This window comes from Mesoplodon densirostris, chromosome 1 (genome assembly GCF_025265405.1).
Source record: "Mesoplodon densirostris isolate mMesDen1 chromosome 1, mMesDen1 primary haplotype, whole genome shotgun sequence".
In the NCBI taxonomy this organism is placed as follows: domain Eukaryota; kingdom Metazoa; phylum Chordata; class Mammalia; order Artiodactyla; family Ziphiidae; genus Mesoplodon; species Mesoplodon densirostris.
In genome coordinates, this window is record NC_082661.1 from 33,200,755 (window position 1) to 33,223,675 (window position 22,921).

The 22,921-nt window shown below is 35.3% G+C and overlaps 1 protein-coding gene across 1 annotated transcript in view; it reads right to left on the reverse strand.

Annotated features, from left to right (window-relative positions):
* CC2D2B (coiled-coil and C2 domain containing 2B) overlaps window positions 1-22,921 on the reverse strand; it is a 104,055-nt gene that overhangs the window by 75,716 nt on the left and 5,418 nt on the right. Inside the window, 7 exon segments of the mRNA XM_060111475.1 lie at window positions 417-557; window positions 5,211-5,308; window positions 10,871-11,080; window positions 17,397-17,525; window positions 17,610-17,746; window positions 18,084-18,282; window positions 22,017-22,104. Coding sequence (XP_059967458.1) covers window positions 417-557; window positions 5,211-5,308; window positions 10,871-11,080; window positions 17,397-17,525; window positions 17,610-17,746; window positions 18,084-18,282; window positions 22,017-22,104 — 1,002 coding nt within the window.

Consider the following 22,921-nt stretch of genomic DNA (forward strand, 5'->3'; position numbering starts at 1 on the left):
AGCATTTGTTATTGCCTTTTTCTTTTCTTTCTTTCTTCTCTCTATTCTTTTCTTTTCTTTTTTTTTTTTTTTTTGGATTTTAGCCATTCTGATAGGTGTGTAGTGTATCCCACTGAAGTTTTAGTTTACATTTCCCTATTGACATAACATAATGTTGAGCATTGTTTCCTGTGTTCATTTGCCATCCATATACCTTCTTTAATGAAGTGTCTGTTCAAATCTTTTGCCCATTTTTAAACTGAGTTGTCTTATTAAGTTGTAAGTATTGTTTATACATTCAAGATACAAGTTCTTTGTTGACTATGTCAAATAGTTGACTAGCTTCTGGATTTTCTTTTCCAAGTTACTGTGAATTCCCAGTTATTTGTGGGCAGCTCCTCAGGAGATCTATAAGAACAAATAGAGCAGCCACTCACCTCTGAAACTGCAACTTTATCGAGGTGCTTGTAAATCCTTGGCGTTGTCGAAGGAATTTCATCTGTTTCCAAGTCCATAATATACTGTGTAGTAGGGAGAAGTCCTTTTCCTTTTCTAAGTCATAGAGCTGTTTTGTATTACTACAATAATGTTAGATTAAAAATATGTTAGTGGGGCTTCCCTCGTGGTGCAGTGGTTAAGAATCTGCCTGCTAATGCAGGGGACATGGGTTTGAACCCTGGTCTGGGAAGATCCCATATGTCGCGAAGCAACTAAGCCCATGAGCCACAACTACTGAGCCTGTGCTCTAGAGCCCATGAGCCACAACTACTGAGCCCGTGTGCTACAACTACTGAAGTCTGCATGCCTAGAGCCCATGCTCTGCAGCAAGAGAAGCCACCGCAATAAGTCCGCACACCACAATGAAGAGTAGCCCCCGCTCGCCACAACTAGAGAAAGCCCACGTACAGCAACGAAGACCCAATGCAGCCAAAAACAAATAAATAAAATAAATAAATTTTAAAAAATATGTTAGTGGATTAGAACTACAGTACAAGTCATTACAAATGGCCTGGAAGAATGTATTGTACTAACTCTTCTGGGCCCCCCACCCTTCTTTTTTTTTTCCATTTTACCCACATCTTGATGTAGAGAATGAAATTCCATTTAGAGATTCATACCTCTTAAAGATTTTTCACTATTCAAAAGTGCTCTGCTAACATCCATGTATTTCCAGATTTTCTGGACATTCTGTAGTATATTTCTTATACATTTTTTCAGATTGACAATTAGAACCATTGCTTCAAATTTAGAGGTACTTTGCCTGATGGGTAGTGAGCGGATTATTTGGATGCTGAAGTAATATACTATTACTGGTTCCCTGACTTTGCAAACACACTATAGTATGGCAAATTATGCTGATTGACTTTCTAATATTAAATCATCCTTGCATTCCTGGAATGACCACAGTTTAGCTATATTATTTGATAAAATTCTGTTTAGCATAGTTCATGAATGAAATTGGGTTGCGGTGTTTTTTGTATTGTTGTTAGGTTTTAATTTCAAGGATAAGATAACCTCATAAACTGAAGTCCCGAGTTTATCAATTTTTTATCAAACATCTGGATTTGTTGATTCTATCCTAGCTTTCTTATTAATTTCTGTTCTCTTTATTTCATTCCTTCTATCCTTTTCCCTTGCTTTCTAAGAAAGATGCTTAGCTCATTAATTTTCAACCTTTCTTTTTCTCTAATATATGTATTTAAATAATCAAAATTTCCTCTGAGAATTATTTTAGCTGTATCTCACAAATTTTGATACATATTAGTTTTTTATCAGTAAATTCAAAACATTTTCCAATGATCAATATGATGTCTTCTCTGGCTAACAAATTATTTAGACCTGTATTTCTTAATTTCCAAACATATGGAGATTTCCTAGCAATATTTTTTGCATTTTTGTGTTGCGTTTCTGCACTAAATGATTTAAATCCTTTGAATATATTGAGACTCTGAGATTTGTTGAGATAACATAAGGTCAATTTTTGTAAATGTTCCATGTGTTCTTGAAGACAGTGCTATTTTGCAGTTGTTAGGTACAATATTCTACAAATATACCAAGTCAAGTCTATTAAGCATGTTGTTCAAATCTTCTATATCCTTAATGAGATTTTTTGGTTTATTTATTCCATCAATTACTGAGAGGAATGTGTTAAAATTGCCCAATACATTTGTGAATTGCTATTTTTCCTTATATTTCTGTCAAATTTTGCTTTATATATTTTGAAGCCATATTATGATATGCATATATGTATATGTCTGTGTGTGTGTGTGTGTGTATGCACACATGTGAATTAAACCATATATTCTGATGTGGCCCTCTAGCTCTAGTAAAGCTTTTTGCCTTAAAGATCTATTTTATCTTATACTAACTTAGCTATGCCAGCTTTCTTTTGTTAGTGTTTATGTGACATATTTTTTCCATTATTTTGTTCTCTAACTTTCTATATCCCTATGTTCTAGATAAGTCTCTCCTAAATAAAATATAACTGGATTTTTAAAAATCCAATTATTGGGCTTCCCTCATGGCACAGTGGTTAAGAATCTGCCAATGCAGGGGACACAGGTTCAAGCCCTGGTCCAGGAAGATCCCACATGCCATGGAGCAACTAAGCCCGTGCACCATAACTACTGAGCCCGTGCGTCACAACTACTGAGCCCGTGCACCACAACTACTACTGAGCCCATGTGCCACAACTACAGAAGCCCATGCACATAGAGCCCGTGCTCTGCAACAAGAGAAGCCACCACAGTGAGAAGCCCGCACACTGCAACGAAGAGTAGCCCCTGCTCGCCACAACTAGAGAAAGCCCGCACGCAGCGACGAAGACCCAATGCAGGCAAAAATAATAAAAATAAAATAAAATAAAATTCAGACATAACTGCCACAAAGAAAAATTCCAGAAAGAAATCCAATTATTTTAATTCAGTCTAGATAAAAATGGATCACTTAACTCACTTAGATATATTTAGGTTTAACTCCACCATTTTCTTTTATGCTTTTTCCTTGTCTCATCAGTCTCTACAATCTCTTTTCTCTCTCTCTTTGTTTTTTTTTTTTGCCTTCTTTTGGATTGTTTGAGTATTTTCTTATTATACTATTTTCCTCTTCAATTGATTTGGAAGATATATTTTTTAATTCTCTTTCTTTAGAGGTCATAAGTTAAAATCTAAGTCCTTGATTTATCAAAGTCTAATATTAAGCTTTACCTTTATTCTCCTCCTAGTCAATGTAAATATCTTTAATTACATTTACCCTTCTCCATTCTTTACTCCACTCTAAAAGTTTTATTTTATTTTATTTTGCGGTATGCGGGTCTCTCACTGTCGTTGCCTCTCCCGTTGTGGAGCACAGGCTCCGGACGCGCAGGCTCAGTTGCCATGGCTCACGGGCTCAGCCGCTCCGCGGCACATGGGATCCTCCCATACAGGGGGATGAACCCGTGTCCCCTGCATCGGCAGGCAGACTCCCAACCACTGCACCACCAGGGTAGCCCTAAAAGTTTTATATTTTAACTCTCTCTATATTTTTATACCCTGTAAGACATCATTACATCACTACATGATTGTTCATTGAGACTTACCTACATATTTACCACTCTCTTTGTTCCTCAATCCTTCCTGACTTGCTCTGTGTTCCTTATGCCAATGACTGTTCTTTGCCTTAAGTTGTAGTTAATTTTATAAATAACACTAGTTTATTTTGTAAATACTGAAGGTTTCTGTTCATTCACTCATTCATTCAACTAACATTTATTGAGAGTTCACTATGTGCCAGTACTTGTACAAGGCATATGTCAACTTCCTCAAGTAATATTGTTTGCATTTAACTAGGTTATTCTAGGAAACCAATTATTTAAAACAACTTGCCTCTAGTGGTTAAGAGCTTGTAGAGCCATTTCAGGTCAATGGGCATAGAGTCAGGGAAATTCTTTAACTATCAAATCACTCTCACAGTTGTCATATCTTTGTGCATAGTTTAACTTTCTACCCAAAAAGTACCGCCCAGAGAGCTTTCCTGCTTTTGAAGATTCCTTGACACATAATCATGTGTTGTCCTGAAATTATTTTTCCAGTTATTTTATTCTTTCCTAACTTCTCTTCCCAACAATTCTATCAGCCAATGATTCCCAACTCGTAGATCACGTTTTTTTACAGGAGTCCTTAAATCTATATACTATCTGAGTATTGTTTTTAGACTGAATTAATAATATATCTTGCACATATGTGTATGTGGACTAATTCTCAAACATATACAAACACTTGAGATAAATATAATCCAAGTCAATTGAAAAGTATTAATAAGCTCATAGTAGTTTTTAATCAACATGTATTTTTTTAAATAGACTGTAAAACTACAACTACTTTCATGTGACACCTCCATGAAATATGCTTACACAAAAATGAGTTTTTACAAAAGGTTGGAACCATTCCTATAACTGCCTAAAGACTAAGAATCTTCAGCAATCCCACTCCTGGGTATATACCCAGAAAAAATGAAAACTGTAATTCGAAAAGATACATGCACCCCAATGTTCATAGCAGCACTATCTACAATAGCAAAGATATGGAAACAGCTCCCAAGGGCCCATCAACAGATGATTGGCTTAAGAAAAAAAACATACACACACACACACACACACACACACACACACACACACACACACACTGGAATATTACTCAGCCATAAAAAAGAATGGAATAGTGTAATTTGCAGCAACATATGAATCTAGAGAATATTTTACTTAGTGAAGTAAGTCAAAAAGAGAAATACGAATGCTATATGACATCACTTATATGTGGAATCTAAAAAATAATACAAATGAATCTATACATGAAACAGAAATAAACTCCAGACGTAGAAAAGAAACTTATGGTTACCAAAGGGGAGAAGGAAGGAAGGAGGAACAAATTAGAATTATTGGATTAACAGATACAAACTACTATACCTAAAATAGACAAGCAACAAAGATTTACTGTATAGCACAGGGAATTATATTCAGTATCTTGTAATAACCTATAATGGAATATAATCTGAAAAAAATACAACTGAATCACTTTACTGTACACCTGAAACTAACAAAATATTGTAAATCAGCTATACTTCAATTTTAAAAAAAGAGTAAGGATATTGTTATTTTCTTATTTTATATCATCCATAGCATTGTACTATACTCTGTCTAAAGAAATTACTTAATAAATGCTTGATGAAAACATGAATGGCCTAAAACCTACCTTATCTGCCAATAATAATCCTGTAAAGATTTTCTGGTCAGCTGGCTTGTTTCCAAATTTTCGTTTGCTAATTTGGTAGCATCCTTCAGTGCTTTAAGCTACAACAAAGAAAAGAGCTTTTTTGTTACATTTCATCCACTTGTTACCACCACACCAATTCACCTGTAGGTCTAGGTATGAGCAGCAGAAGCACAAGTGTATAACTTTTTGTGTATTACTGTCTTGTCTTCCAAAATATATTTTATATAAGCACCTTGGGGCAGAACTGAGAAGAGCCTCAATATTTGTCTAAGAAACAAACATTATACCTTGAAACTTCTAAGTAATTAGTTTATAATATAAAGAAATGCCAATCAATCAAGATGGCATATTGAGCACAGGAATCTATCTTATCTTCTATCTAAAATCCCATGGTTACAGAAAAGATAACTATCTCTCTTTATCCATATTCACTACCATCATCACAACCATACCTATACATATATTTTATAATTATATCTACACATCTATATCTCACTATAAAAGAATAAGTGTATAACAACATAGGATAACAAGTAAAATAAAATCAGCAAAATATATGAAGGAAAGTATAAAACAGACAGAAATATCCACAGAGAATATCGACAGAGAAATAAAACCAAAGGAAACAAGACCCTAAAACATGCAGAAGTCGTCTATCGCAGTTAGCAACAGTTTGTGGCAACTCCACGACTAGAGTCAACTGATATAAATGTTTACTGGAAGACATAAGAGAAGACCTCAACAAATGTGAAGACATACTACATTCCTAGATGAGGAAACCCAATTTTTTATAAAGGTAAAATTTCTTTCAAAATTAATATAACAATGCAATTACAATAAAAATGGTAATATGATCTTTTTTAAAATTTTTATTGGAGTATAGTTGACTTACAATATTGTATTAGTTTCAGGTGTACAGCAAAGTTAATCAGTTATACATATACATATATCCACTTTTTTTTTTAGACTCTTTTGGTAATAGGATCTTTATTTTTTAAATTTATTTATTTATTTTTGACTGCTTTGGGTCTTCGTTGCTGTGCACGGGCTTTCTCAGAGGGGGCTACTCTTCATTGAGATGTGCGGGCTTCTCTTGTTGTGGAACATGGGCTCTAGGCACGCGGGATTCAGTAGTTGTGGCTCACAGGCTCTAGAGCGCAGGCTCAGTAGTTGTGGTGCACGGGCTTAGTTGCTCCGCAGCATGTGGGATCTTCCTGGACCAGGGCTTGAACACATGTCCTCTGCATTGGCAGGCGGATTCTTAACCACCACACCACCAGGGAAGCCTTGGTAATAGGATCTTTAAAATAGAAGTTGACAAGCTAATTCTTAGGTTCATATGGAAGATCAACTCTATAAGAATATGCAAATACATACTAGGAAAAAACCAATGAGGAGGAACTTGTCCTTACACATCAAAATTTAATAATTAAACATAGTAATTAAAACAGGGCAGAAACAGACCAATATGTCAGTGGAGTAGATAGTCCTTAAACCTATGTAAATATGTGAAACTGGTTTACAATAAAGGCAGAATTTTAAATCAGTAGAAATAATAGGCTAACCTTTTAGGGGAAAGAAATTGAGTTGAAGCCTGACCTCACAAAACACAGATATAAACTCTAGATAGAATAAAAAGCTAGAAATTACATATCACACACACTTTATTAGGAGAATATATAGACTTTTTTTTTTTACATCTTTATTGGAGTATAATTGCTTTACAATGCTGTGTTAGTTTCTGCTGTATAACAAAGTGAATCAGCTATACATATACATATATCCCCATATCTCCTCCCTCTTGCATCTCTCTCCCACCCTCCCTATCCCACCCCTCTAGGTGGTCACAAAGCACCGGCTGAACTCCCTGTGCTATGCGGCTGCTTACCACTAGCTGTTTTACATTTGGTAGGATATATATGTCAATGCCACTCTCTCATTTCGTCCCAGCTTACCCTTCCCCCTCCCTGTGTCCTCAAGTCCATTCTCCACATCTGCGTCATTACTCCTGTCCTGCTCCTAGGTTCATCAGAACCTTTTTTTTTTTAGATTCCATATATATGTGTTAGCACATGGCATTTGTTTTTCTCTTTCTTCACTCTGTATGACAGACTCTAGGTCCATCCACCTCACTGCAAATAATTCAATTTCATTTCTTTTTATGGCTAATATTCCATTGTATATATGTGCCACATCTTCTTTATCCATTCATCTGTCAGTGTACACTTTGGTTGCTTTCATGTCCTGGCTATTGTAAATAGTGCTGCAATGAACATTGTGGTACATGGCTCTTTTCAAATTATGGTTTTCTCAGGGTATATGCCCAGTAGTGGGACTTCTACTTCTAGTTTTATAAGGAGCCTCCATACTGTTCTCCATAGTGGTTCTATCAATTTACATTCCCACCAACAGTGCAAGAGGGTTCCCTTTTCTCCACACCCTCTCCAGCATTTATTGTTTGTAGATTTTTTTGATGATGGCCATTCTGACCAGTGTGAGGTGATACCTCATTGTGGTTTTGATTTGCATTTCTCTAGTGATTAGTGATGCTGAGCATCCTTAGAAAGGCATCTTTATAATTTTGGTTTGCCAGACACTATTGGTCGCCCTTGAATACTCATTTTTCTTGGTAGGCAGAGCCCCAATTTTGTTCAGTTGCTCAATCTTCTTCCATTTATTTTAGACGTAAACCCTGATGAGTCTAGCCATTTGTAGCAATGTCATTCTTCTCGCTAGTGACTGGTTTAGGCATGATAATGTGATATAATTCTAGGCAATGAGACATGAGGGGAAATCTGCTGTGGTGTAAGGGAAAGGTTGGAGAGGGCTCTCAAAGTGAGACTCTAGGCTGCATATTGTGTGTGGCCAGCATGCCTTCAGCTGGAGCAGCCACTCTGTTAGTTCCCATGAGAAGAGCTAACCAAGTCAGCTTTCTGAAGACGAAGATTAGAAAGAGAAAAAAGCCAGGGTTGTTGATGATATTGTTGAGCCACCAAATTAACCAACTGTAGAGCTGCCCTAACTTCGGACTTTTGATACAGAAGGTAATACTTTTTCCCTATTGTTTAAAGCAATTGAGAGAGAGTTTTCTGTGAGTTGTAACCAAAGGTATGCTGATTGATACAAATCTAGGGAGCTTAGTAAGTGAACAACAAAACTTAAAATCCCCAAAGAAAAAAACTGACAGATTTGACTTCATAAAATTTTAAATATTTCCAAAAGATAAGAAAAATGAAGTTAAAAAGCAAGAAACAGAATGGGACAAAAATATATAAAACATATTCAAAAGACATATATCTTGTATGGACTTACATCCAGTGTGTGTGTGCATGTGTGTACATGTGTATATACATATATGTGTATATATAAGAAAACTCTTATAAAGATACACAAAGCTACAGAAAAATGGGCAAATAATATCAACTACTGGTTAGGACTCTGGGAAGTGGGGTCTGTCCTGTACCGTCCGTGGAAATTCAAACTGAAAACCTTTTTTGGAAAGGCAATTCATTACGCTCTAATAAAATTTAAACTTCATGCACTCTTACCCTTGACCAAAAAATTTCACTTCTATGAATCTAGCCTACATTTCACTTGTGTGAAAGAAGTTTTCACTTGTGTGCTCGAATATATGGATACAAGGATGTTCATTGCTTTATTATTTGTAATCATAAAAAGATGGAAATGACCTAAGTGTTGTGAATGGGGAGTGATTAAACATATTAAAATACAGGTATATTATGGGTCTATATATAGTGATATGGAATAAGCTCCAAGATGCAGAATTAATTTTAAAAAATGAAGTTGCCAAATAATACATATGGGAAGATCCAATTTATGTTGAAAACTATCATGGTATATGTATACACACAGATACATGGAAAAGAGAACTTTAAAGCTGTAGTTCAAACCATGAGGTGAAGATTGAAGTAGGTCTTTCACACTTTGAAACTTCTACACTGAATCATTTACAGTGAGAATGTACTCCTGTATTACTTGTGTAATTTTAAAAAAAACTAGAGGGAAAAATAGCAGAACGCTGCAAAGCTGAGGATCCTTTCTACTCTCTAATACTGTCTGCAGCATTTCTCCTTGTTCTTTAAGTGAGATTCATACTCATATAAAGGGACATATTCCAGTTTCAGAATTCCTTGGATGTCAGTGAGTTTCCCACTACTCTGAACTTGGTTTGAACCCACTGAGAACAAGCAGAGCCATACATTTCACACCAACGGACTAAAAGGATACATACATTATAAATCAGTATTTTGGTAGGAGACCAATGGACACACTCTGTAACACTTGGCCTTTTCTCCTCCTCCCTACTGTTCTTCTCCTCTTTCATTTTAGAAGGACATGTACATGACCTACCAAATTTCTCTTTTTACAATTTAGCAGGAAATTGGGGAAAATGTTTATGTGCACATAAGAGAATAAATTGAAGAAAAGTAAAAATTAGCTAAGAAATTACTTTGGGCTCCTAAGAATCAAAATAATAATAATAATAATAAACATGTTACAAATAATGATCCCCAAATGTTATTCTATACAGAGAGCCATGCTACATGAAAAACAAATGTAGAGTTTTTATGTACAGTAATAGATAGTACTCTAGTGAAATATAATTGATATTGCTAGATCAGACTTCAAAAATTATACAATACTGTTGGAAAACTGTCTATTAAGTAGAAATCTATAAATCAAGTCACTTTTTCAATGACCTACATCTTAATTTCAGAGTTGATTCCTTCATTCATAAAAAAAAGTGGTCATATTAAACTAAAAGTTAGAATATTCAATATTTGTTTTAGGAAATATTCTGACCTTATTAATTCATGGTCTTCATCTGTTAAGTTCTCCCACACAATTGCTACGTGAAAATTCAATCAAATGGATTAAGTCCTGTAGTTTTTGCACTTGTATTTTAAAAAGCAGATATATTAAGGTACAATTCATTTCCAGCTTATTGGAGTATCTTGGTGACTCTATTAGGTTTGAATATTTAACTAAATACCTCACTAAATATTTATTTTTAACTGTATTAATTAGCTGAATGAGACCTATCAAAATATCTTTTCAGAGAGAACACTAGTTAACAGAATGCTCATGTATCAAAAACTCAGCACAGAGTCTAGATGAGAGGTGCAAATTCATAAAAATAATCAGTGGGTACTCCTTCGATTTCTCTTCAGATTTTATGTACCCTTTATGACGTCATTAGATGACTACTTGGATTAATCACTCTCAGACTAGCACTCTTCATATTTGATGAGAGATTCAGGTCACTAATATTTTTATCAAAAATACACTCTTACAAGATTGAAAACAGCCATTTGGCTCTTTTAAATAGTAATGATTTCAAATATTCTTCTTGAGTCATAGGACCAAGAATACCATTGATTAGAAAATATTTATAGATGTTAAATATCCTGCAGGATATGTTTGAGGCTGCCTCCCTGGCCAGTTAATTCCTACAGTTTCTTTTCAGGAAAACTGAAATCAACCATTCTTTTATTTGATTAAATATTCAAAGTGCTAAGGGAAAATATTCAGTGATAGCTTGCTCTGTACTAAGAAATCTCTTTTCTCTTTCAATATTAAAAGTTCAGCTCTGTAAATATAATGAAAACCATTCTCACCTTCTCATAAAGCAGCTGAGGTAAATTCTGTTGCTGCCTGTCCTGAAAACACTCATAAAGTTGGAGCAGCCTAGCACATAATACTTGTTCTTGATTGAAGAGAGGATGATGACTGAATTGCAAACCCACAATGTTGAGATCTAACTGGTACCTTTCCCTTTGACCTTCCATTTTGTTCCTAATAGAGCTTTCTAGATCAGATTTCACTGCCTTTTAAAGAAAAATATTTACAGGATATTAATTTTATTCTATTTCTTTTGAAATTACAAGTAACTTCTTTAAAAAGTAATATGTTAACTGTAAGAAAATTGAGATACAGAAAAAGAAAAAAACAATTATTTGCTCCTTCTTCCTCAAAATTGATTATAGCCCTTGATTTCATAAAATATATTTACACTGCAGACTTTTAATCATCTTGCTATAAATTACTGTCATCTACCTTACTATTGTGTGCTGGTAGAGGTTGAACTTTCAAGTTATAAGCCACCAAATAATTTCCTATGGGAGCACTATGAAAAATGGTGTTTAGAACTGGTGGGTCAATAGTTCGCTATGTGATGTTCTAACTGTCATCTGTGGCCAGAGTTAAATGACAAACCCTTATTAAAACATTGTTCCTAAGTGAATATGTTGGTAATTCCCTGGAAAATTCCCTCGAGGGGCCTGGACTCTCTAAGCAAATGTTACCTTATAAGGAGACCATCTTTCTTTATACATGACACTGTCTCCATTTGTAGACCAGATTGTCCCTAAATTAGTTGAAATCCATAGGCCTTAGATCTTATTAAAAATGATTCAACAGTGTTTTAGTATACTACTTTGAATTTAAGTACTTATGTTTGAATATTCATGTGATTAGTTTTTAGTGATACAGTTTGAGAAGGTCAGTGGGTTACTTAGCACGTACAGCTTAATTCATGAATGGCTAGCCACTCCTGATATGAGCCATGACTGCAACCACCTAAAAAAAAACAGCATGAGCTCTTTCTAGATCAATCTGTAGTAGTAGAACATACCCTCCAGTCTGTGTCATTGCTATTACACCTGTTATTACACTGAAAAAACTGTTGTCCCACCCCTGATCTGGTGTGGCATATCCAGTGCTTCTCAAGGACTGTAGGTCACCAGGATGATGCCTACATCTCTCCCTCCCTCCTCTCTCCTGAGCTAGGAATCTCCTCCTTTTTCCTCTTTGGGTTGATGGGAGGCAAGAAAATAGTCATAAAGCTTGTTTTTGTTTTATCTTTATCTTGTAAGTCTCTATTCTCAATGTAAAGGCCAACTCAGAAAGGGAAACCTGAACTTAATTCCACCTATAAAATTTAGTAATAGGTAGTAAATTGGTCATTAACCAGGCAAAACCACCAAGGAAATAAACAGTTTCCATTTTAAACAACCAAATTATAACTGAATAATTTTGGAAATTCAAGTTGCTAAGCTAGAGATGCCTGTCTTATTAAGCAGATTCAGTACTGGACGAATAACCATGTTGCTTACTTGCTTTGCGTTTCTACTGGAATAACACAAACCTCTGCTCTCGGTCCTGTCCTATTCAATACCTACTGATTGTGGTGCTCAGATGCTAGAGAAGGGTAACTGAGATGGCAGAATATCCAACAGTAGTCAAAGGAAGCAAGTTTAGACTGGAAAGCAAAAGCTAAAGGTGGAAGTAGGCTTCAAATATTTGAAGAGCTGTCACGTAGGTGAAGTAGTTTATGAGCTCTTTATGGCCAAAGTCAAAAGAGCAATAGTGATCCAGGAGGCAGATTTTAATTCACACAGAAAACAATAAACAATTGGAACTGCCTAATACTGGAATGAGTTCTCTTGGGAGATAGCAAGCTCCATGACACTGGTTAAAAGCAGCAGTTTACTGAAGGAATTATGTGAACTTCTAGAACTAGGAAAGTGTGTTAGACCATAAGAACAAAGATCTAGGCAACAATGAACCAAAAACCAGATGAAAGTACAAAAACATCCATGCTGTTACATGGCATAACAAATTAAAAAAACAGATTTTCAGAGACCCAGATATTGGAGTTTGATCAGATATGGACTTTAAAGTAGCTATTATTAATGTGTTTTAAAAAGAGTAAAAGATAAAATACATGAAAAGATGAGAAGATGAAAACATGGAGCATTTCACAAGAAAACTGGAATATATTCAGAAGAATCAAATGTCAAATGAACACTTTAAAGCTAAAAATATACTGAAAATATCTGAAATTAAGAATCCATTAGATGGGTGATTCTGGAAATATAGTGGCCATATAGTTTTAGATCTGGGCATACTTCATTTCCTTGTACCTTGCTTTATTGTACTTCTCAGATGTCATTTTTTTTTTACAAATTCTTTAATTTGTAAAAATTGATTCATGGCAACCCTTTGTTGAGCAAGTCTGTCAGCACCATTTGTCCAACAGCATTTGCTCAATTCCCATCTCTGTGTCATATTTTGGTACTTGTTGCAATATTTCAAACTTTCTCATTATTATATTTGTAATGGTGACCTGTGGTCTGTGATCTTTGATGCTACTACTGCAAAAAGGTTATGACTCCCTGAAAGCTCAGATGACAGCATTTTTTAGCAATAAAGTGTTTTTTAATTCAGGTATGTACATTGGGGTTTCTTTAGACATAATGCTATTGAATGCTTAATAAACTACAGGGTAGCATAAACGTAACTTTATGCTACTGGTGGCGCAGTGGTTAAGAATCCGCCTACCAATTCAGAGGACAAGGGTTCAAGCCCAGGAAGATCCCAAATGCCACAGAGCAACTAAGCCCATGTGCCACTACTGAAGCCTGCACGCCTAGAGCCAATGCTCCGCAACAAGAGAAGCCACCGCAATGAGAAGCCTGCACACCGCAACTAAGAGTAGCCCCGACTCGCTGCAACTAGAGAAAGCCCGCACACAGCAACAAAGACCCAATGCAGCCAAAAAAAAAAAAAGCCATCAGCTAAAACTGTTAGAGGTTTTGTCTACTCCAGTTATGGGTTACAGCAAGGAATTCTGAAGCAGCTAGGGGAGCCTACTCCCTAGAAAGTTTTATGACAAGGCTTCACACTAAAGAGAAACTACTGGAAGTGGAATAAAACTTGAGATGGTCAGGGACCACAGAGATTAATAGAAGGTACAGAAAAAAATCTGGGAAGGAGAATACAGCCACTATATTGTTTAACACTACACAAAAACAACAGAATTCTGTGATATCAGAAAAGTTATCTGAAGCAAGCTTTTTTCCTAAAATTTCAGGAAAACTAATTTAATATAAGAATGAACAGCAGAAAAGTCTCAAGATTAAACCTATACAAAGTTTCTATAATAAAAATGAATAAACAGTAATATAATATCCCCACAATCAAAGCATACCAGAAAGACATTCAAAAACATAAAAATTGAAATGTGACTTACAAAACAAGCCAAAAGACATTAAGAAAATTTATAACATTAAAGAACACAAACCAGAATTTTGAAAACTCAGAAATGAGGTAACAATAGAGTAATAGAAATAATTAAAAATTTAAAAAGTATTTAGATATTAAGCCTAAACTAGAAGGAACACAAAAACAAAGATCACAGAATGCTTTTTCCTTAAGGTTAAAAAAAAGAGAAATCTTTTCAAGTAAAAAATAAATGAAGAAGGGGAAATAATTCATTAGATGGATCTAACAGGAGATTAAACACAGTAGAAAGTTAGCTAAGTGAACTAGAAGACAGGGCAACAGAAAATATTCAGACTAAACTCAGAGGGAAAAGTCGATAAAAACAAGGCAAAAGCAGAAGATAAAATGGATATGTATACTTGACGTTCCAGAACACAAAGAGAAAGAGATTAGGGCAGAAGCAGTATTTGCTAAGATAATGGCAGAGTATTTTCCAAAATGCATGGATAACATGGAGGCATACACTGAGGAAGCCCTAATAGCCCAAAGCAGGATCAATATAAAGAAAATGCATACCTTAACATATTACAATGGAAATCACACCTTAATATATTATAGTAGAAAACCAAAGACAAAGAGAAAAACTGAAAACCACAGTAAGACTTTAAGCTGACTTTTCAGTAGAAACAATGAGTTTCAGAAATAAATGGAAAGTTATCTTCAAAGTGCTAAAAGAAGAATAACAACCAACCCAGAATTCTAGACCATTTACTTCAATGGTGTGCTGGAACTTCTCCACTGGACTCCCAGAATTCCACAATGGCACTCTTGTCCATGGGTGATTGTCAAAATCAGTGTTCTCTGGAGAGAAAGACGGTAGAAAACTCTTATTCTGACATAATGATGATTTCACTCTTCCAGTTTTGCTCTTCTGTATCAAGATTGTTTTGGCTATTCAGGGTCCTTAGAAGTTCCCTATGAATTTGAGAATTGTTTTTCTATTTCTGTGAAAAATACCATTGGGATTTTGATAGGGATTGCATTGAATTTGTATATTGCTTTGGGTAGTATGGACATTTTAACAATACTAAGTCTTCCAATCCACAAACACAGGATGTGCTTCCATTGGACAGTTTTTTTTATTTTTTAAAAAATATGTCTATAATAGAAAACATTCCCACAAATAAATTTCCAGGCCAAGATGGATTCAGCAGTGAATTCTCCCAAACTTTTAAGGAAGAAATAACACCAATCTTATACAATTCTCCCAGAGAAGAGAAAAAGAGGGAACACCCCAAATTGTGTTGAAGCCAGTGTAACCTAGATGGAAATCTGCCAAGAACATTACAAGGAAGAAAAATCAAAGAAAAAGTTATCTCAGGAACATGTATGCAAAAATCCTGAACAAAATATTAGAAAATCAAATTCAGTAATATATAAAAAGAAAATGCATCACAAATGGGATTTATTTCAGAAATATTTGAAAATCAGTGTAATTCACCACATTAAAAGTTAAGAAAATACTGTTACAATACTTAATAGGCTTAGAGAAAGCATTTGATAAATGTCAACACTCATTCATGATAAAAATCTTTGTATATGTCTTTAATTTTAAAAGTAGGACAATTAATTAAAGCTTAAATGCATTTTGCATGGTAAAATGGTAAAAGATTTTCTTAGCAGCAAAAAGTTTTGGTGTATTTTTAGAAAATCCTGAAAGAAATTTATGAGTGGTATAAAGATATAAAAAACATTACAACATAAGGAAGACTTTTTTAAAATTTTCTAGTTTCTCTGGGAAAGAAATAGAAACTGTGGAGAAGAAAAGAGAGCAAATATCATAAAGAAAGAAGATCCTCACATGTTACAGAAAGAGAAAGAGACCTCCAAAAGTATAAATCTCTTCAGTTTAGGGAGAAATCTCATTTCCTATGGAGGCTGAGAAGTAACAGCCTTATAAGGAACTAAGTGCTCTTGCTGTTAAAATGTTGCAGTTACTGGAATATGCAAGAAACACAGAACTGCAACTGTAAAGAAAAAGCATTAACTACAGAAGGCATATAATTACTAGAAGAGAAGTAACTCACAGGTTTAAAGCAACAGAGGGAATAGAGAATGAAGTCCTGTAAGTACAGATGACCCTTAAACAACATGGGTTTGAACTGAGCTTGTCCACTTATACACAGATTTATTCAATAATTACAGTATCTATATTTTCATTTTACAGATCTTTAAATTAACTCAGTGTGGGGAAAAGTTGGTGTTCGATTAGAGATCACAATGTGTGGAATCAAAAGAACTAGGGTTTGAGTCCTGAGTCTACCCAAACTGTCTCAGCTTCCTGCCCTTGGATGAGTAATTTATTAATTTCTTTATTTTTGAGGCAGAGAGAGCAGTATGCAGATTTTTGACTGCATGGAGTTGGTGCCCCACTGCTGCATTGTTCAAGGGTTGACTGTATTTTTAGGAAGCATTATTTCCACTTTGTATCTACCTACAGCCATATTTCTTATATATGGAATGGTTAATGCAAGTGATTGAGCAATTAAGTTTTTGTACAAAATTCTTATTTAAATTTTTTCAAGCCAAATTTTTAACATAACTATTTCTGTCTAAATATTTCTTCTCATTAGGTTAATGGACTGCTAATTTTCATAATGTCTTTTAGAATACACATAAATCAGTTTAATTATAAGTATAACATACATTCATTGCTGAAACTTAGAAAATAGAAAAGAGTATAACAAAGAAAATAATCCTATGTCCTACTATCCAGAGATAATTAACTATTATATATTTTCTAGCCTTTTTAGCTATATACACATATATGTACTTACTTATTCATTCATTGATAAATTCATTCATTCATTATCTATTTTTATAAAATTAGGATCATATGAAATTTTGCATTCTGCTTTTTTTAACTTTACATTTTATTTTGAGCACTTCTCCATATCATTAAATATTCCTTGAAAACATAATTTTAATGGATATTTAATATTTCATCATAGTTTTGCCTTTACTAGACTTAACTAATATCTTTAAAAGGTGAATTAACACCACAAAAATAAGTATACAAGTTATAATTGATATTACAAGAATTCTAACCATAATCATAAATAAACTGTTGCTCGTTACCTTCCTGTATATGGTCTTCAGTGCTGGATTTAAAGGTTCCTTACTTATGTTTAGTCTGAAATTCCATGACCGTCTAACAGGTGAAGGTAATGACATTATTTCTCCACTTTCTTCAAACCAACACTTCCCCTATCAAAAATATTTAAGAATATAGTAAGTAAATATTACACTAAAAACAAATGTCACACACAATCAGTGAGCTAGTGAACTTGCCTCTTCTAGTTTAAGCAGGCGATTTTCCATTTTGTTGCAGGTCTTTTTATATATTTCTGGCTTTTTGTGAACATAGAATCCTTCTTCTTCTAAAATGCGTGGCATCATATCTTTTGGCAGTTTAAGTTGGTTGATCACTTAATAACAAAACCTAGATATTACTTTACTTTAAAGTCCAAAATATTAAACTGGTATTGGCCAAACAAGAAGCAAAATGGAACTAACTATCACATACTCTACCACTAAAGCCTAGCAGAAAGTCTATACACACACACACACACACACACACACACACACACAATGAATGAGCTCTTTAAACCAATTCCCTTTAACTCAGAGAAAGCAAGAAGAACAAATATAGAAAATTTTCTATAATTTTAAATCACTACTTTTTATCTATCCAGCATACAAAGAAGCTATTATCCTACAATATGATTCATTAATGACTTGAATATTTTCTTGTAAAAACTTTACCCGGAGAATTGCTTGGAACAAAAATATTTGCCTGTTGTTTTTTTACTTGTTCTTGATCATCTTCATAATCGGCAGCCTTTACTTCAAGTAAATCTAGGAAAGTGACTTCTTCCATAAAATCTTCATCTCGGCCCTTAGCAAAGTTCTGTAAATTATCACCAAGGGAAAAGTGTTTGTGGTAACTAACATTTACTGATCTCTGTTGAATACCAAAAAGAAAAATAAGTATACGTGTTTTTCCTCAGTGATTAACAGGCAGATAAATGAAAGGTACTAGAATCTTGCTGTGAAGTCTTTCTGATCTATGCCACCCAGTTCAAGTTCAAGCTGAAACTGTGTGACAATGAACTTTCATTGAACACAGAGGAACTCATTTAAGGCTTAATATTATAAAATATGATTTTTCTATAGCCCTTCATTGAAATTCTCAATGAAAGACTACTGAAAAAGAATTACAATTCAAGTCTCTCCTCTCCTATGGAAAATGTTCTGAAATATTGGACTATGATATTTCAACTGTTGAGAATTCACAGTGTAGGGCAAAGTCTAGAGACATCAAGCCATGTGGTCTTCAGCCCCATTTTTTTCCACCATTCAGAAAGAAGTACTACCTAAGGTGATGTGGAGTAGTCATGCTGTTTTCTGGATGATATTTAAGAAAAAAAAGAAAGAAAAGTAAAGATACAAATAGAAGTCTGTGGCAGTGTGATTGATTATGATACATTTCTGAAATATGATATATAAAAGTTACAAACAATCTGAATGTAGGTATTGAAACAGATATATTGCTAAATATAAAAATGTATACTTTTATATTATATCAGAAATTTTATATGAGTCTCTTCACAAAAAAAATTACCAATTTATCTTGGATGACTTTAGTTGTCTAACTTAAAATCTACATATATTGAAAGAGAGAAGGAGACAGAGTATGTGAGTCATGCAAATAAAAGTCCCTTAATTTTCAAAAACATACATTTAGGGGTAAATAATTAAATTAAAAGAATTAATAATAGAATTCCATTGAATAGATAACCATAGATGGCCTTGATCAACTCTGACAAAATTAAGTGAGTAACACGGTTAAGCATCACCTAGGTTCATATCAAGTCATCACATCATCATACCTTCCCTATATCCCTGTCATGAAATCAAGAAAGTATTTTATATCCAGAAATCTTTGTGGCATCATCTTCAGAAGTCAAACAAGATATGACACTGACATCTAGGAGCAAGATTTGGGGGATCTTCACATAGGGGATCTCTCTGAATATTCCAATCATAGACAAAGAGGGGTTCTTTGCTCCTGCTGGAGGTCCTATTACCAAGCTACTTTCACCGCACCCCTGGTGTGGGCCAGGGCTTTCAACCTGCCTTCAGAGCTGAGGTCTGCCCTGATGGCTGAGTCATGTCAGGCTCTCATCTTGGATCCCAGCCTTTTATTTATGACCAGGTAGGTCTCTTTCATGAATCCTACCCCCACTAAAGCTACCTATATTTTTAGCCTGAGATAAGCTATGATCTCAAGCAATATAATCACCTTCCTGGTCTTCACTATGCAGCTCACAGCAGACCAGTGTCTGTGCTGTTAGCTGTTGTGTGACAGGAAGCATGAGGTCAGAAGGCAACCACCTAATTTTCCATGCATAAGTCTAAATGAATGCACCTGAGTATGGTGTGGTAAAAACAGAGAGAGAGAGAGAGAGAGAGAGATTCTCCCCTTTCTCCTAGTAGGAAGGAGCCACAGTCACACTCAGCCTCCCACAAAACAGTAGCTTTCTCCTCCCTGTGATGAGGACAGTAGATTCCCGTTGTCCCCAAATATACCAGGTGCAGGGCAGATAGCTTTTCCAAACAACTTCTCTAAACAACCCACATCCAAGCCTGGACTTCCTTGTGCCCAAATAGTCTACTTGCCCCACTGACCTAATTTCTCTCATGTCTTCCCTGTGAGAAGGAAAAGCAGCCATAACCACAGCGCTTTGTCCTGGTGCACTCTGCTGGGTGGACCGTCTTGTTTCCCCTGAAAAGTCCATTCCTTAACCCATATCATGGGATTCTGGGATATCAGGTGACTTGGCAGAGCATGTGCATGTTTGATATTCATTTATTCAATATTCACTCAAATACGAAGTGCTTAATATGTTCAAGGAAGAAAATAAACAAAGAGACAGAAATACATGCAAGGTGGTGATAAATATCATAAAGAAAAATGATGCAAGATAAGTGGCTAGAGAATACTGGGATGGGGGGTTGGGGGGTTGGGGGCTACTATTACATAAGGTTTTCAGGCACAGTATTTTTAATTATGTCATTTGAACAGAGACCAAAAGGTAGTGAGGGAGAGAGCATGAGGATAAGAGAAGAGCTTTCTAGACAGTTAAAAGGTACAAAGTCCCTGAGGCAGGAAAAGGAAGGAGGCCAGTATGGCCGGAGTTGGGTGGGAGAAGGGGAAACTAGTGAGAAAGGAAGTCAGAGAGGTACTAAGGGGGCCGTGGAAGCCCCTATAAGGACTTCAGCTTTTTTTTCAGTGAGATAGGAAACCATTAGAAGGTGTTAAAAAAAATGTTCTGTCTTAGATTTTAACAGAATCACTCTGACTACTGTATGGTATACCAAATAGACTGTTGGGGCAATAGTAAAAATAAAGGGAGGCTATGGCAATGATCTGGATGAGAGGTTACGGCCGCACAGATTAGGCTGTGCCAGGGGAGGTGATGAAAAGTGGGCTGGGTTCTGGAAATGGGTTGGATACTTTGAAGGTAGAACCAACAGGATTTGTGACAAACTGGATATGAGGCATGTGAGTAAAAGAGGATCCAAGGATGACACCAAGGTTTGGCTGAGCAATTGGAAAAATGGAATTGCTATACTGTGATTCTATTTATATAAAAGTCTGTGTGTGCATATATGGGTATAAGCATAAAGAACAGTATGAAAAAATGGTAATAGTGGTTTATCTCAGAGCAGTGGGATGTCACATGATTTTTATTTCCTTCCTCGTGGTTTTCTGCATTAAGTTTTTATAATGTATATAATAAATTTGTTATATTTTTTAAAGATAAAGCTCTTTTCTGTGGAACAAACAACAACAAAAGGAATGTAAAGACTGGAGCAGGATACAGAATACAAAGAAAGGGGAATGGAAGAGACTGAGAAGTAAGTAGAAAGGCAAAGGGGGGTCCAAGAGAAATTCAAAAGGAGGACCTGAAGGATTTGGAAATGACTGGGAGGTGTCAGAAGATACTGGGTAGAACTCTGGAAATACAGGAGGGGGCTCAAGGAAACTGTAGAGAGATCTGAAGGTAGAGAGGAATGGAGAAAGTTGAGAGGAATAGGAGCAGAAGGGAGACCAATGAGACTGACAAATCAGGAGATGGGAAAGACTAGTGAGACTGATTAGGACTGGAGGAAAGGACAGCTCTAGAATAATAGTGGGCTGAAGAGTTTGGGAAGAACTGACAGAAATTAGAAGGGTCTGGGATTGTACAAGGAGGGATGAAGAATGGGGAATCAATGAAGAGTAATAGAGATTACAGAGAACAACGTGGGCACTTGGAGAAATGAACAGGAAGAACAAAAGAAAACACAGGCTTTGGAGCTGATAGCCTGTACTTCCCGGCTCTATCAGTTCTTACCCCTGTGTGCCTATTTCCTCACCTATAAAACAGAAATGATAATAATGCCTACCTCACAGGGTTATTATGAGGAGTGAATGAGACAATCCACATTAAAAATTTAGAATATCACTGGGCATCCAGTAAGCACTCAATAAATGTTAGGAATTATTATTATGAACAGTTTCTCAATTCAAAGAGGAGGCAGCTCAATAATAAAAATTTCACCTCCCATCAAGTATTTCATTCTATGCCTTTAATAAAGAGTTATTTTTCCTGAGAATGAGGATGTAGGAGGAAGGGAAACAAATCCAACCTGCTCTGCAGACGGGCCTAAAGTTGAGTCTTCTTCACCACTCAGAATAAAAAACGAAAGACCTTCATCCAGTGAGACTTCAGTCTGCAGGTTAAACAATGGAAAACCAGTATTCAGTGTTGAAGTGAAAGCGTTTTCCGCTTTTAAGGGAAAGAAGTAGTTTTCTGTAATATGGTAATAGTAACTGTATCTTATTCAAGAACAAAAAGTAGTAGGAGAGATAGTATCAAGTTAATATTTAACTTTGAGTCTGTTTGGCTCATGAATTATTTTTGTATTTTGTTTTGTTTTTAAGGTCCAGTAACTGTGATTTAAAAAAACAAAAACAATAAAATTGCAGCATTATTTCCAATAGCCAAGGTATGGAAACAACTTAAGTGTCCATCAACCAATGAATGGACAAAGATTTACACACATACACACACACACACACATACACACACAATGGAGTACTATTCAGCCATAAAAAGAATGAAATCTTGCCATTTGTGACAACATGGATGGCCCTTGAGAGCATTATGCTAGGTGAAATAAGTCAGACAAATACCATATGATCTCACTTATTGGTGAAATTTTTAAAAAGCAAAACAAAAAATCAAGCTCACAGATACAGAGAACAGACTGGTGGTGAACAGAGGCAGGGGGTGCAGGGGGCAGTAGGCAAAATGGGTGAAGGGGGTCAAAAGGTATAAACTTCCAGTTATAAAATAAGTAAGTCTTGGGGATATAATTACAGCATGGTGACTAGTTAATAATGCTATATTGCATATTTGAAAGTTGTCAAGAGAGTAAAACTTAAAAGTCCTCATCACAAGAAAAAAAACTTTTTTTTTGTAACTATGTATGGTGACAAATGTTAACTAGTCTTATTGTGGTGATCGTTTCCCAACATATGCAAATATTGA